This window comes from Carcharhinus amblyrhynchos, chromosome 2 (assembly GCF_965287045.1).
Source record: "Carcharhinus amblyrhynchos chromosome 2, sCarAmb.v2.hapA, whole genome shotgun sequence".
In the NCBI taxonomy this organism is placed as follows: Eukaryota; Metazoa; Chordata; class Chondrichthyes; order Carcharhiniformes; family Carcharhinidae; genus Carcharhinus; species Carcharhinus amblyrhynchos.
Window position 1 is genome coordinate 103460010 of NC_137325.1, and position 14335 is coordinate 103474344.

General features: G+C 42.4%; 1 protein-coding gene across 1 annotated transcript; it reads right to left on the reverse strand.

Moving 5' to 3' along the window:
- Window positions 1–1468: 1468 nt before the first annotated feature.
- LOC145357114 (frizzled-1-like) lies at window positions 1469–12318 on the reverse strand. Its single transcript, XM_080210263.1, has one exon. The coding sequence runs from the start codon at window positions 7581–7583 to the stop codon at window positions 5832–5834; it is 1752 nt and encodes a 583-aa protein (XP_080066389.1). The 5' UTR covers window positions 7584–12318; the 3' UTR covers window positions 1469–5831.
- Window positions 12319–14335: the final 2017 nt, after the last annotated feature.

Sequence of the window (14335 nt, forward strand, 5' to 3'; positions counted from 1 at the left end):
TCCTGGAGGGCATTGATTGATTAAGTACCTTAAGCAGGTATAAAGGTAAGCTTTTGTTTTTCTTACAAAGAGAACGAAGAGAGGTTTCTGGGACACTGGGAGTTAGTTAGGGAGGAGGTAAACATTTTTAATGCTGCAATATATAAATTGAGGAAAATATTATCATCTGGTTTCCTACATCATCAACCAGTTTCAAAATGAATTAGTAAAAGATCCTTGGTATCATTTGCCAAAGGACAGGTGGGGATTGGGGCGGGGGGAGGAGGAGGTTCTTCCGTGTCCTGGTAAACATCTATCCCTCGGTATTTGTTTCTGGGATTTTGTTGTGTGCAAATTGGATGCTTAATTTCCTGTATTACAATTGATCACACTTTGTAAGTAGTTTTCTTGGTTTTGAAGTTGGGATGTCTTGCGATCATATAAGACACTGTTTAACCTAATTCTTTATTTTTCATATTGAGTCAGTAAATGTGTTGTATTATAGCAACGCAGGGTTAATCATCATTGTATAAATATCAGACATTATACTGGTGCTTCCTATTCTACCGCTATGATCAAACTAAAAAATAATTTTTCTTTTTTTTTGCAACCAATGGTTATGCATATCATATTTATAGCTTATCCAAAACAAATTGATCAATTTTCCATGGAAAAAGGTGACAGAATTTAATTGCATGAATATTTTTATAATTGGCTTAATATATTGCCTTACCACAATTCTTGAAGTTAAATGTCCTACAATTTGATTGCTATCAATACTTTTAGACATTAGGCGTGATGAAGTAACCCTTCATAAAAAGCAACAGAATGTATCAAATTTTGCAAATACACTTTTACTGGTTCACAACATTCACTCTGATGACTGCATTAACTTTGTATTTTGATACTTCCGCACTTTGTAGAAGTGGGGGAGTTGTTTTCAGGTGCATTGCAAGGTTGTAATGAATGAGTTTTAATTGAAATAAATTATAAGGATCAAACTTAAGAGATCACTGATGTTGCACTATATTTGATTAAGTAACTATGGGTGAAGTGGTTAAACAGAATAATCCACTTCCTCTCCAGCTGCATATATAAGGTTGCAGTGCTTCCAGAAATAAATACAGGCAGACTGAAGTGCACAATCACTGGAGGGCTTGGCTCATATGGTGGAAAATTATGTGGAGAGTGTGCTAGGGTTCCCAACAGGTGTAGTTTCCTATTGGGATTGTTTTTTTTAATTGATGGAGTCAATCTGCTGTGAATGTTTCTCTTTATTCTGCTGTATTAAATTGTCAATTTGATACTTCAGTTCAATTGCTCATAGCATTCATCAGTCCTACAGCAAGATTTCTTTTGTATTAATTTGATGTCACTTTTTTCACAGATTGCAACTGATTGTAATCCCAAATTTATAGGCTGTTACAGTTCTTAATTGATACACACACAGTTTTCAGGATTTAACTAACCTTACTTTACAGCAAATAAATATCTTGTGATTTTTATTTTTAGAAACATTCTGCAGAAGATTTGGTTTCAACTGAGACCACAAATTAATAAATGTTGTAACAAATGTCACATTACATCAGGAATAGTAATAAAACATTAAAATCTTAAATATTTATGTCATATTACAAGATCCTTTGCTTTGAAGGTAGACGTGAATAATTCTAAGGCAGTGATGAAGTGTGGCACCCCTGTTAGGAAAACAATATATAAACCATTCTTGACCTAGGAGCTAAATCGGCTTTTGACAATCTATCTTTCAAACCTAATAATTAAGATTAAGATTTATAAAATGAGACATTACACCTGTGGAACCAAAGGCCTGAGAATTGTTGTTAGTTAAAGTTATTTAAAACAAAATGCTATATTAATATGATGGCTTGGATCTAAGTAAATGGTATACTAGAAGTTTACTTAGTAGGTTGCATCATGGTAAATCCCATCAGCCAGAATATTAAATTTAATAAGTATTGAAAATGCATATATTAGGTTAATATAAAGATGCAATATCAAAGCAGTTAAAAATGTCACATCAGACTATTTTTAATGTTAATAGTTTGAGCTAAATGAAATCCTTTTATGGTCAAACATTTTAAAATAAATAAACCCAATATCACAGTTCCTACAATTTGAAATGTGTTTAAAAGAAAATACTTAGATGATACAATAGTTGAATATTAATTTCCAATCCCTTTTGAAATGTGTTTTTTTTAAATTATGACCAGTTAATTAATAACCAGTTTTAAACATGGCTATTGACAATTTGATTATTTAAATGCTACCCTGAGTTTTTTTTTTACAAGTCATACAAACTTTACTGTCAAATTATTCACCAAATGTGCACCCCTCAAAATACACATTCCCTGTGTTACAATATAGAGTAATTTGCAGTTCAGTAATTAGCAACAGACAAGCTTAAATCTACACGATTTAAATGTGTAAAGGCATCTCTGGTGCCCAGCTACTTAAAAGATGAAGGATAAAGAAGCTTGTGGAAGTATGATTTAATGACCAACTTCCAAAAATAGGATCCAAGAACTGAACGGTAAACTAAAAATTTGGTTCCCAAAATCTAGTCACATGTCTGGAATTATCTGCCACTCCCTTAGGAAATAAATAAGGATTAGAGTGCCCATTCTGTATGGGATATGCATAAATATATCCACAGATTTAGGGAGTTAATAATGGTCTACTACTTTTAGAAAAGCATCACAAAACAGCTGGTGTGTGACCTTGACAAATGCATACATTTATCTTCATGAAACCGAAATGGTTGTTGAAATGAATTGCACTTCAGTAATGTGTTTATATCATAGATTTGAGATTCTGAGGCTATTCCAGTAGATGTTGTGCCAGAACAAGAGGCTTTGAAATAATAAAACCACTTATCATTTTGATTTTGTTTTACATTTCACCCTATTAATATTTTCTAAAAATGTATAAATCTGAAAACCTGATCAGAATAATATAGATAAAAGTGACATTTGAATGTATTTTGGATGCTGTCAAGTCAGAATTAAATTGTGTCATGATTGTGGAGTACAGGTGTTTAACTTCAAAAGATATATTCAATTGTAAAATATTTACAACCAAAAATTCCAATTCTATATATTGTACAGTAAAACGGAATCAGAGAAACAACAGATGTCAACATTTTTCAAAATATGAAAAATTAGGAGGCAAGGCTGCCAACACAGAGCACATTTGAGATCCTACCACATTTGACTGCCTACATTTAAATTCAGGCTTGTGTCTAATTTTTTTTTCAAATAAATACCTGTCATATTTAAAATTCTATATTTTAAATTTGGTGGATACATTGATTCATATTTATATATTTGAAATGTATTTATTGTTGAACCGTATTCTTAAGTACCCAAAAGGGCTAACCATTTAAGTTGGTATTGCATAAATCCAGAAATACAAATACACTTTAGTGTACAATAGTTATTGGAGTGTGTGGACCTTCAAATTATGCTTTTTTAATTGTTTGGAAGGACTACTGAAGGATTATCTGACACCACATTCTAATGGGAAATTTTGTGCTTTGTTTACTTTTAGATTTGGGAAATCTTGCGTGACATTAAGGCAAAGTGTTAAACTATTTTATGAAAAACAATGTGACATTATAACCATAAAGGTTTCTGTTCATCTGTTCTGATTTCAAACAGCAGATAAGCATGTGAAAACATAGCTAAAACAATAACTACCAAGTAAACAAACCAAACAACAGTCTCCTGCAGAAGACAGAATTTAGTGCCAAGGTGTACAATGTGCTGCGAGTGTGTTCCTATTTTTTAAAGCACACAAACTTCTGTAAAGGCAGACTCAATTTAATTTTTGTACAAAAAGTTGGAAGTTTTATTTCAATGAAATTAAAAATATGGAATATATAAACTTTTCTATTGCTCTATAAATATAAAGGATTCTGTAATGGTGAACAAGAATAAATGAATACCAAGTTCAGACAATTTTTGCTCATCGGGGACTTGAAGCCAATAATGAATTTGAATCATGAGTACAGGCTTGTATGGTGTTATGGCTACAGACTCCTATTAATTATTTGATAACAATCATGCAAATTATCTTAAAATACAGTACAATAAAAATGCCTGTATGTGCAGTTACGGTGCTTTTAAAATGCTTGTACTAAAATGCTTGTAATATAGCACAATGAAAAAGAAAAAAGCATTTGCCATTTTCACACAAAAATGTCCCACACTTCAATCAATGGATTAAATGTGCTGGGGTATGGTACTACAGATTATTTCTACAGGTAATCTGTTTTCTGGACCACTCACTTGGAATAGAATGGGAATGGGTTCTTTTTAAACGCTAATAAAATATCGGTCGAGTCTCATTATGGTCTACCCCATAACTAACTCTGGGTCCTAACGTTACTCTCAGCTCAACCTTGATCCCGTTCACATGATTCTGAAGTTCACCTCTCCCTCTGTTCTCTAAAAAAGAAAAAAAGGCTACCAAAAGAGCATTAATTTTGCTGTTCAATATAAACATCACCACCTGGTTTTTAGACTTTTAAACATTCCTTTATGGATGCTACAGAAAAGCAGTATTTTCTGCCTGTCCCATGAAAACGTTAAAGCAAAGTCGTCAAAAACAATCTATAACAAAAACGCACTGGGAGTGATCTTTCAGTAGGGCTGAATTAACATAACAAATGGAGTGTTTTTATTTTCCCCTGGTGCACCAGCCAATGAAATTAGTACTGACAATTGAGGAACTAATCAAAATAAATAGCAAAACTAAGTGCTCCTATGCCCTGTATAATTTCAGATTTCAAGACTTATTTTGATTCAGCAATTTTGTATAAATCTATATGGGGTAGATTATTTTGCAAGGCTAAAATAAATCAATTAACTTTATTACTTGGGAAGCAGGGCACCCATTAAATATGGATTATACTGGATTGTAACCTGGGTGTCCAGAGGTAAAAGTAATGCATAAAATGATTATTTAGTTTATTTTTTTTAAAAAACAACCTCGCCTCTGATTCAATCGTTCTAAAATTGTATAACGAATAGCGATGCGATGTTAAGCTGGTTGGCGTTAGGACCCAAGGGGAAGCCTTTAATTCCGGGATAAGACTAAATGTCCCATTGCCTCCGGGTCCAATTTATGTGTCGGAAGGTCTCGACATTCAGACATGCGAGTTGGCAGGCACCAGGATTAACTTTCCACAGTCTACGATTCATTGTGCAGTCCACTTCCTCCGCGGTGTTTTGACTACCAAAAGTTGAGTTGCAGCAATCAATCCTCGGTTTGCGAGCACTGAAACAACGAGTGCCTTTTCCTCCTCAAACCAAAAAAAGATTAAAAAAAGAAAAAAAATCCTCCACACATTGGGGAAACGAGATACACCTCTGGAGGTGATATTTTAAATACAAATATATAATTACAAAAAAATCTTTACAAGATGCTATTTACAAGGTACATTACAGTACTTGAAATATAGTCTGTCACACCTCAGAAAGTAGGACTCTCAAGTCAGAACGTGGGAATCTCATTTCAGAAAGTGGGACCTTCACACCTCAAAGTAGGATTCACACACCTCAGAAAGTGGGAATCACACACCTCAGAAAGTGGGACCCTTACAAGTCAGAAAGTGGGAATCACACATTTCAGAAAGTGGGTGCCACATACCTCAGAAAGTGGGACCCTCAGACTTCAGAAAGCGGGACTTTTGAGTCTGTGTTGTTGTGTGTTTTGTGTGTGGTGTGTTCTCTCTCCCTTCCTCTCGGAATGGTGGTTTTAAATTTTTTTTGTGTTGTTTTTATATAAAAAAAATGAAAAAGAAAAAAGAGGAGACGACAGGAGTTCCCCGCTCACACCGTGGTCTCGCCGTGTTTGCTGTTAGTCAGTCTGGTGTAGAACTTGCGCCACGAGTGCAGAGTCTTGCCCGACCAGATCCAGAAGCCGGAGGTGATGCCCACGATCAGGGTCATGAGGTACTTGATCATGTAGACGGTGAAGTCGGGCCGCATGGGCGGGCGCGGGGAGCGGGGGCAGGGGATGGCGTACGCCTTGCACGCCTGGCCGACCCAGCTGCGCTGCCACTGCGGCCGGAAGGCCTGCTCGTAGAAGTAGCAGGCGATGACGATGGTGGCGGGCACGGTGTAGAGCACGCTGAAGACGCCGATGCGCACCATCAGCTTCTCCAGCTTCTCGGTCTTGGTGCCGTCGTGCTTCATGATGGTGCGGATGCGGAAGAGGGAGACGAAGCCGGCCAGCAGGAAGGAGGTGCCGATGAAGAGGTAGACGAAGAGCGGCGCCAGCACGAAGCCCCGCAGCGCGTCCACGTTGTGCAGGCCCACGAAGCAGACCCCGCTCAGCACGTCGCCGTCCACCTGGCCCACGGCCAGGATGGTGATGGTCTTGATGGCCGGCACGGCCCAGGCCGCCAGGTGGAAGTACTGCGAGTTGGCCTCGATGGCCTCGTGGCCCCACTTCATGCCGGCCGCCAGGAACCAGGTGAGGGAGAGGATGACCCACCAGATGGAGCTGGCCATGCCGAAGAAGTAGAGCATCATGAAGAGGATGGTGCAGCCCTCCTTCTTGGTGCCCTGCGCCACGGTGCGGTAGCCGTCGTCGGCGAAGCGCTCGTTGCACACCGCCCGCTCCTCCAGCAGGAAGCCGGCGATGTAGGCCACCGCCACCATGGTGTAGCAGCCCGACAGGAAGATGATGGGCCGCTCGGGGTAGCTGAAGCGCGGCATGTCCACCAGGTAGGTCAGCACGGTGAAGAGGGTGGAGGCGCAGCACAGCACCGACCAGATGCCGATCCAGACGCGGGCGAAGCGCAGCTCCTCCGGCCCGAAGTACATGAGGCCGTGCCCGCGGCCCGGCTCGCAGGGGGCGCCGCAGTCCTTCTCGCCCAGGAAGCGGTAGTTGAGGTAGCCGGGCACCTTCAGCACCCGCGGGCACACGAAGTGCGGCGAGGGCGGCGCCGGCGGCGGGAGGCCGTCGCGGCCGGGCGGGCCCCGCGGGTAGACGGTGCCCACCCCGTCGCTGGGCTCGGGCAGCGACTGGGTGGGGTCCAGGGTCGGGCTGCCCCGCTCCGTGTTGTTCTGGCCCACGCACAGGTCGTGGGAGCCGTGCACCGGGAAGTTCTCGCAGCGCAGGCTCTCGGGCCACTGGAAGCCGAACTTGTTCATCAGCGCCTCGCAGCCCTGGCGGGCCCGCTCGCACAGCGAGCGGCAGGGTGGGATGGCCTGCTCCAGCACCGTGCACACCGGCGCGTACATGGAGCACAGGAAGAACTTGAGCTCGGGCGAGCACTGCACCTTGACCAGCGGGTAGAACTGGTGCACCTCCAGGCCCGCGTCCTCCTGGTTGGTGTGCCCCAGCAGGTTGGGCATGATGGTCTGGTTGTACGCGATGTCCGTGCACAGCGGGATGGAGATGGGCTGGCAGAAGCCGTGGTCGGGGATGGAGATACCCCTCTCGCTGTTGTACTGTCCCTGTGGCCGGACGGCTGCCGGAGCCTGCAGCAGCAGCAGCAGATGAAGCGCCAGCAGCCAGCGAGCAGCGCTCACAACTTTGCCCAGATCCAGATGGAAACAATTACTCACAGCCATACTTTTTTCTTCCCTCGCTCTTTCCTTCTCTCCAAACAACTTCGCGGCAGCAATTGATTCCACGGCATTAAAAAAAGTTTGGTTTGTTTTGGTTTTTTGTTTGTTGTCGCTTTAAAATTTCGGACGCTGGAGTTTGGGGATGTGATTTGCCGTACGAAGAAAACAAGGCTGGAAGTAATTCAAACGCCAAAAGAGAAAGGAGAGTCCCAACCCGAACAGCAGCAAGCCAGCTCCGGCTCCACTGTCCATTTGTGTCACTCCATCAGCTCCCCGCCGCCTGTTTCCAGGCGCCCCCCTCCGCTCATCTCCTCTCCGCCCGGCTGCTTAATACGGCATCAGCAAGGGGGTGCCTCGAAACCGGCTCGGTGCATTCTTCTATCCGCCAACTCGAGCCAATCGCGAGCCGATCCCGGCCCAGCCCGAGTTAAAGGCAGCGCCCTGATTGGTTGGCGGCCGTGCGGAAATTTGAATAATTGGCACTATTGGCTGGATGTTTAGCGGGGGGAGTGGGTGCTGCGAGCCCGGGGAGCGGTCACTCAGCCTGGGTTTCACTCCTCACTCTGATCCCCGGTTAGTGGGAAGTTACTGGACTAACAGCCTGGGGTTTCATTTCTCACTCTGTCCCCGGTCCCCGGGCTAACCAGGGCGGTGGGAAGTTACTGGTCTAACGGCCGGGGGTTTCATTCAAACTCTCCCTACCACAGTCAGTGGGCTGGCCAGAGCGGTGGGAAGTTACACAGGACGAACAATCTGGGGTTTCACTCACTCTTTCTGTCCCCGGTCAGTGGTTAGCCAGAGCGGTGGGAAGTTCCAGGTCTGTTACCCTGGGCTTGCACCGCTGCAACCTCAGGGAAACTGAGTCTTAAGGGCAGAGTGAAGGAGGAGGGAGGCGCCAGGGTGCTGAGCACACCGATGGTAAACTGAGTGAAGGGATGTAGAAAGGAATGTAAATGAAACACGTCCGAGGATACGAGAGGGAGCTGATGTTTTTGAGTTTTCTAGGAAGGCGCGCGGGCGCGAGCGAGAGAGAGCTGAGAGGCTGAAAACTTAAGGGACGTGGGGGTCAAGAAAGGGGAATTGGGGCTCTGGGCAGTGCAAATCGTAAACTTGGCGAGAGTTTACAAGGGCATGGTTCAGGCACTGGAAGTGTTCCGACTCCGAGATAGATGTTGTCGGCGCTGCGAGATTCCCAGATGTTTAGAGGTTTAGGTCTGAGGTGGAGGACCGCTGTGGTGGGAATTTATTCAGGAGGACGAAACAAGGATGAAAAGCCCTTCCCCCAGCATACACAACCAAATGTCACTCCCCAGGAGTTTTGTTTCTCTCCGCCCAGTGAGTAACGCGAGCATTCGATCTAACTTTTCGACGTTCAGATTTTATTTGCAACCACGAAAATTACTGCGTGAATCTGGCATTAGGGCTGAGTTATTTTGCAGTTTTTCGTTTATAAGCCTAGCAAGTTACGACAGCTTTTTACAGTTGAACTAAATCACGAAATAGCAAAAAAATTTAAAATCCAGCGTGAATTTTGAAAGTAAGTGCACTGGCATTTTTATTACAAACAAAATAGAATTTGAGAGGATTCTGAACCATAACAAGAACATACTTCAATCATGACTGTCTCCAAGCTGATGCAACACAATGTACAAAAAAATCCCTTATTGGGTTGAGTTACAGCGATTCTTTTTTAAACACGGCATGTCGCAGCACGTTCACGGTTAAGTACGTCCCTACTGCCCCATATTATTTAATCTGTCAACGATCAGTCGTCGATATGATCGTCGATGTTAGGAGTGTTTTGGCAACCTGTTGTCGAATTTCATTCATTGTGATACAGTGCTATCGAAATAAGGCAATAATTGTTTCTTGTCTAAATCAATTAGGTATGTTATCACCTCCTGCTTTGAAAGCACTTTACAAGCGAGACTTTGAGGAGAAGTGACAATAATTTGACGCCACAGTGCCAAGGCCAGAAAAGGTTGACAGTCATTCGGGCATCACGGACATTAGTAGATAAATAGATTGATAAATTAAAGGAATCACAGGGCGCGCTGGCTGTTAAACAGAGCAGTTATTACAATTTTAATACAAATGCCGTTTATTGTGATAACAGCAATGACTTGCATTTATATAGTGCTTTTCAAGACCACTGCACACCTTTAATCGCATTCCAGCAAATGGAGAAAAGCAAATTACTGCCGATGCTGGAATCTGAAACTAAAAGAGAGAATGCTGGAAAACCTCAGCAGGTCTGGCAGCATCTGTAATGAGAGAAAAGAGCTGACGTTTCCAGTCCAGATACCCTTTGTCAAATGGAGTACTTTTGCATTGGCTGTTGAAGTGTGGGAAAAGCAGCAGCCAATTTCCACATAAGAAGCTCCCACAACTAACAATGTGATAATCACCAGCTAATCAGTTTTGGGAAGTTGACAAATACTGACCAGTACCCAAGGGTTAACTCCCCTATTCTTCAAATAGTTTCATGAAGCAGGCAAGGTTACCATAGATAGATAATGACTAGAACTTTCCTCTCCCACCTGCCACAGGAATGGTAGCGGGTGGGAGAAGGACTATGCAAAGGTCCGTTGATCTCGGGTGGGATTTTCTGGTCTTGAGGTGAGCATGGCTGGAAAATCCAACCCTTATTGAAAAATCAATGTGGCAAGTGCTGAGGTGTGATGATGATACAAATAAAATAAGCCATCATAGCTCGTGACATTCTTTTCTTATACAGTCCCTCAGAGTCAAGGATGACTTGCTTTCACACTGAAGGTTAGTTCTGAGGAGTCCAGCGCATAACCTACAGTCTCTGACTCAGAAGGTGCAGACTGGATTTGGTGGAGCGGGTGGGTGGGGTGCTAGGATTGCAAAGCTGTCCTTTTGCTGTTGACACTTGGCTTCAGTTTGCTCTTGGAGAGGAATTTAAGGGGTTCATCTCTTTTCCAGAATTCTTCCCTCTATTTAGCACAGTCTTGGGCCAGGGATCCCTAGGTGTCAGTGGAGATGTTGCACTTTTTCAAGGTGATTTTGATAACATAAGAACATAAAAAATAGGAGCAGGAGTAGGCCATCTAGCCCTTCAAGCCTGCCCCACCATTCCTCTGCCCTTCTGGGGGCTCATTTGCTGTGTTGAAGTTTAGAGTAGAGCGCTTGTTTCAGGTGTCTCATGTCAGGCACATGGTTGATGTTGCCCACCCACTGGAATTGATTGAGCATGGTCGATACTCCCATGCTGGGGATGTTGACCTGAGCAAGGACATTGATGTTGGTACATCAAATTGCCAATGGATTTGCAGGACCTTGCAGAGGCAGCGCTGGTGATACTTCCCCAGTGTTTTGAGTTTTCTGATGTATATAGTTCACATCTCTGAAGATCTTGGTCTTACAATGTTTAGTATAAGGCCCATTCCCTTGCTCACCTCAGCAAAGGTGTTAATGATGGTTTGGATCTCGGCCTCCAACTGTGTATAGACACAAGTGTTGTCTGTATACTGCAGTTCAATGAGAGCAGAAAGGATTATCTTGGATCTGGCCTGCAGGCGCCAGAAGTTGAATAAATTCTCATTTGTTCTGCAGTTCAGTTCCACTCCAGCAGAGAGTTTGCTGAGAATAGGATGCAGCATTGCTATAAGTAAGATTGAGAGGAGTGTTTGTGCGATGACACATCTTTGCTTGATTCTAGTCCAAACGTGAATTCATTCTGTGGTAGTTTCGTTGGTCAGGATTATAGATTGCATGTCATAATTGTTAGGGATCAGATCAGAAACTCCAAGATATATCATGAAGTTAACCTAGACTCTAAGTTCTCCTTTTGATTTTGGCATTAGAGTGAGCATAAGTATTTCCCTCCAGGTATGATTCAAATGACCCACTAGGAAGCTTTTATCAAAACAAATTTTATTTAAGAACACAGTTAGGATATAATGAAAAGAATGAGCTAACTTTTACCAATTTAGTTATAATTTACTTAATCATGACAAAATATAATTCTTAATAGTTATCTATATCCATTATTCCAATTTAGCAGTATCCCTATTGACATAAATCGCTTTTTCAGAACCAGTTAGTACCAAAAACTAAATATGCTCACATGGATATTAGATTTCCAGCCTTTTAACACTCTTGAACAGAGATCCAGATGGACACCAATCTTCTGATTTTTTTTACAGCAGAATCTCAGAGAAACAGTCTTATTTCCAAGCACATTCCAGTCACCAACTTCAGAGAGGGGAAAATAGAGGCATTGCTCGCTAACAACTCCAAGCACTATCTGACTTGAATAGTTTGTGTAAGCCTAGCTTCACCCAGTCACATGATGTGTTCCTTGTCAATCATTCTAATGAAGCCCTACTCTGCAAAATCCCAAGGGCACACTAAAAACATCTGTATAGCATTAGTCCAGATTAAAACAAGTGTTCTAGCAATTAAACGGTTGCAGGAACAATAGAGAATGGTGGTTATAGAGCCAGCAGCACCGATAATAAAAAGAATGGATAAAATACATCCTGCACAAGAAATGTTGCAAATAAATTTCTTAAAGACGCAGTATCATCACATCGTGGAACAAGTGGAGGATGGTGACAAACCTTTGGGGGCTGCTGAAGTGGAGACAGAGCCTCCATAATCCCTCATGTTCGACAGCATCAAGGGCCTTTGTGAGATGAAAGGAGGCTATGAAAAAGGGGTGCAATACTCTGCATTTCTCTTCTCGTTGCCACATCGTGAAGATCATATCCATGCGTCTTTTCATATTGAGAATTATTAAATAAAATTCAAAATAGTAAAAGGTTTTGTGCAATTATCATTTCAACGTGTTTCAAAATACAGATCTCCTCAATTGACAAAATAGAAATGAAGTATTTACTACACTGCATTCTGTATCAAAGTCCATAGATTATATGTTGTTAGGTTGTGTTCATTACATTTTCAAATTATTTACAAACCATTGTGGGTTTTATAATGTAGGGATTTGCTTGTTTTGTAGGCTGTTAATTCTACGTCTTATTTGCGAAATCATGTTTTTTCTCCTTTATTCATCCTACATTTACTTTTATGTGTTCGTGGCAAGAGATCTTGGCAATGTGAGGTTGGATTCAAGAGTTTTCTCATGAAACCAAGACAGCTTTTCCCACCTGAGTCAATGGACCTTTTCATGATATGCCCCTCGCCCACTCCAATTCCTGTGGTAGGTGGGGTGGTAAAATTCCGGTCACAATGTTATTATGTCAGAATAGCTCTGGTATGCATTGCCTTGGATCTTTCAAACTGCAACATTTCTCAATGCAGTTTCAGTCTGGACTCCTGGAGTCGGAGTGGATACTGAAACAGGTGAGTGTGTTACCAAATGAACCATGAGTGACTCATTGGGCGAGATTTTACAGCTTTGTTCGTTCTAAAACCATAAAATTCCACCCAGGGTCCTTTTCATAGTTTACCCCTTGCCTGCTCTGAGTCTTGTGGCAGGCGGGGTGGTAAAATTCCAGCCGCTATGCCACTGCTTTTTTGATTTGAATTATTATTATTTGATTTATTATTGTCACATGTATTAACATATAGTGAAAAGCATTGTTTCTTGTGTGCGATACAGACAAAGCATATTGTTCATCGAAAAGGAAATGAGAGAGTGCAGAATGCAGTATTTCAGTCATAGCTAGCGTGCAGAGAAAGATCAACTTAATGCATGGTAAGTCCATTCAAAAGTCCGAAAGCAGCAGAGAAGAAGCTGTTCTTGATTCGGTTGGTACATTGCCTCAGAGTTTTGCATCTTTTACCCGAAAGAAGCAGGTGAAAGAGAGAATGTCCAGATGCATGGTGTCCTTAATTCTGCTGGCTGCTTTGCCAAGGCAGCGGGAAGTGTTGACAGAGTCAGTGGATGGGAGGCTGGTTTGCATGATGGAATGGGTTACAGTCACAACCTTTGTGGTATTTGGCAGAGCAGGAGCCATAGCAAGCTGTGATACAACCAGAAAAAATGTTTTCTGTGGTGCATCTGTAAAGGTTGGTGAGAGTCATAGCTGATATGCCAGATTTCCTTAGTCTTCTGAAAAAGTAGTCATTGATGGGCTTTCTTAACTATAGCAGCAGCCTGGGGAAACAGGTTGTTGGTGATCTGGACACCTAAAAACTTGAAGCTCTCAATGTTTTCTAGTTAGTCCCTGTTGATGTAGACAGGGGCACGTTCTCCTTTATGCCTCCTTCATTTTGTTGATATTGAGGAAGAGATTATTGTTGTCATACCAGTTCACGAGATTCTCTATCTCATTCCTGTACTGTCTCATCATTTTTTGAGACCTGACTCACTATGGTGGTGTCATCAGCAAACTTGAAAATTGAATTGGAGGGGAATTTGACCACATAGTCATAGGTGTATAAGGAGTATAGTAGGGGGCTGAGAACACAGCCTAGTGGGGCACCAGTGTTGAGAATGATTGTGGAGGAGGTGTTGTTGCTTGTCCTTACTGATTGTGGTCAGCGAGTTCAGAAGCTCAGGATCCAGTCACAGAGGCCCAGGCCATGGAGTTTGGAGAGGCGTTTCATGGGAATAATAGTGTTGAAGGCTGAGCTGTAGTCAATAAATAGGTGTCTGACATAGATGTATTTGTTATCCAGGTGTTCCAGGGTTGAGTGCAGGGCCAGAGAGATGATATCTACTGTGGACCTGTTGTAGTGGTAGGCAAATGGTAGTGGATCCAGTTAGTCCGGGAGGCTGAAATTGATTCGTGCCATGACTAGCCTTTCAAACCACTTCATAA

What these genes read in the sequence shown, in the direction of transcription:
- LOC145357114 (XM_080210263.1), bottom strand. Translation starts at nt 7,583, where the DNA reads ATGGCTGTGAGTAATTGTTTCCATCTGGATCTGGGCAAAGTTGTGAGC.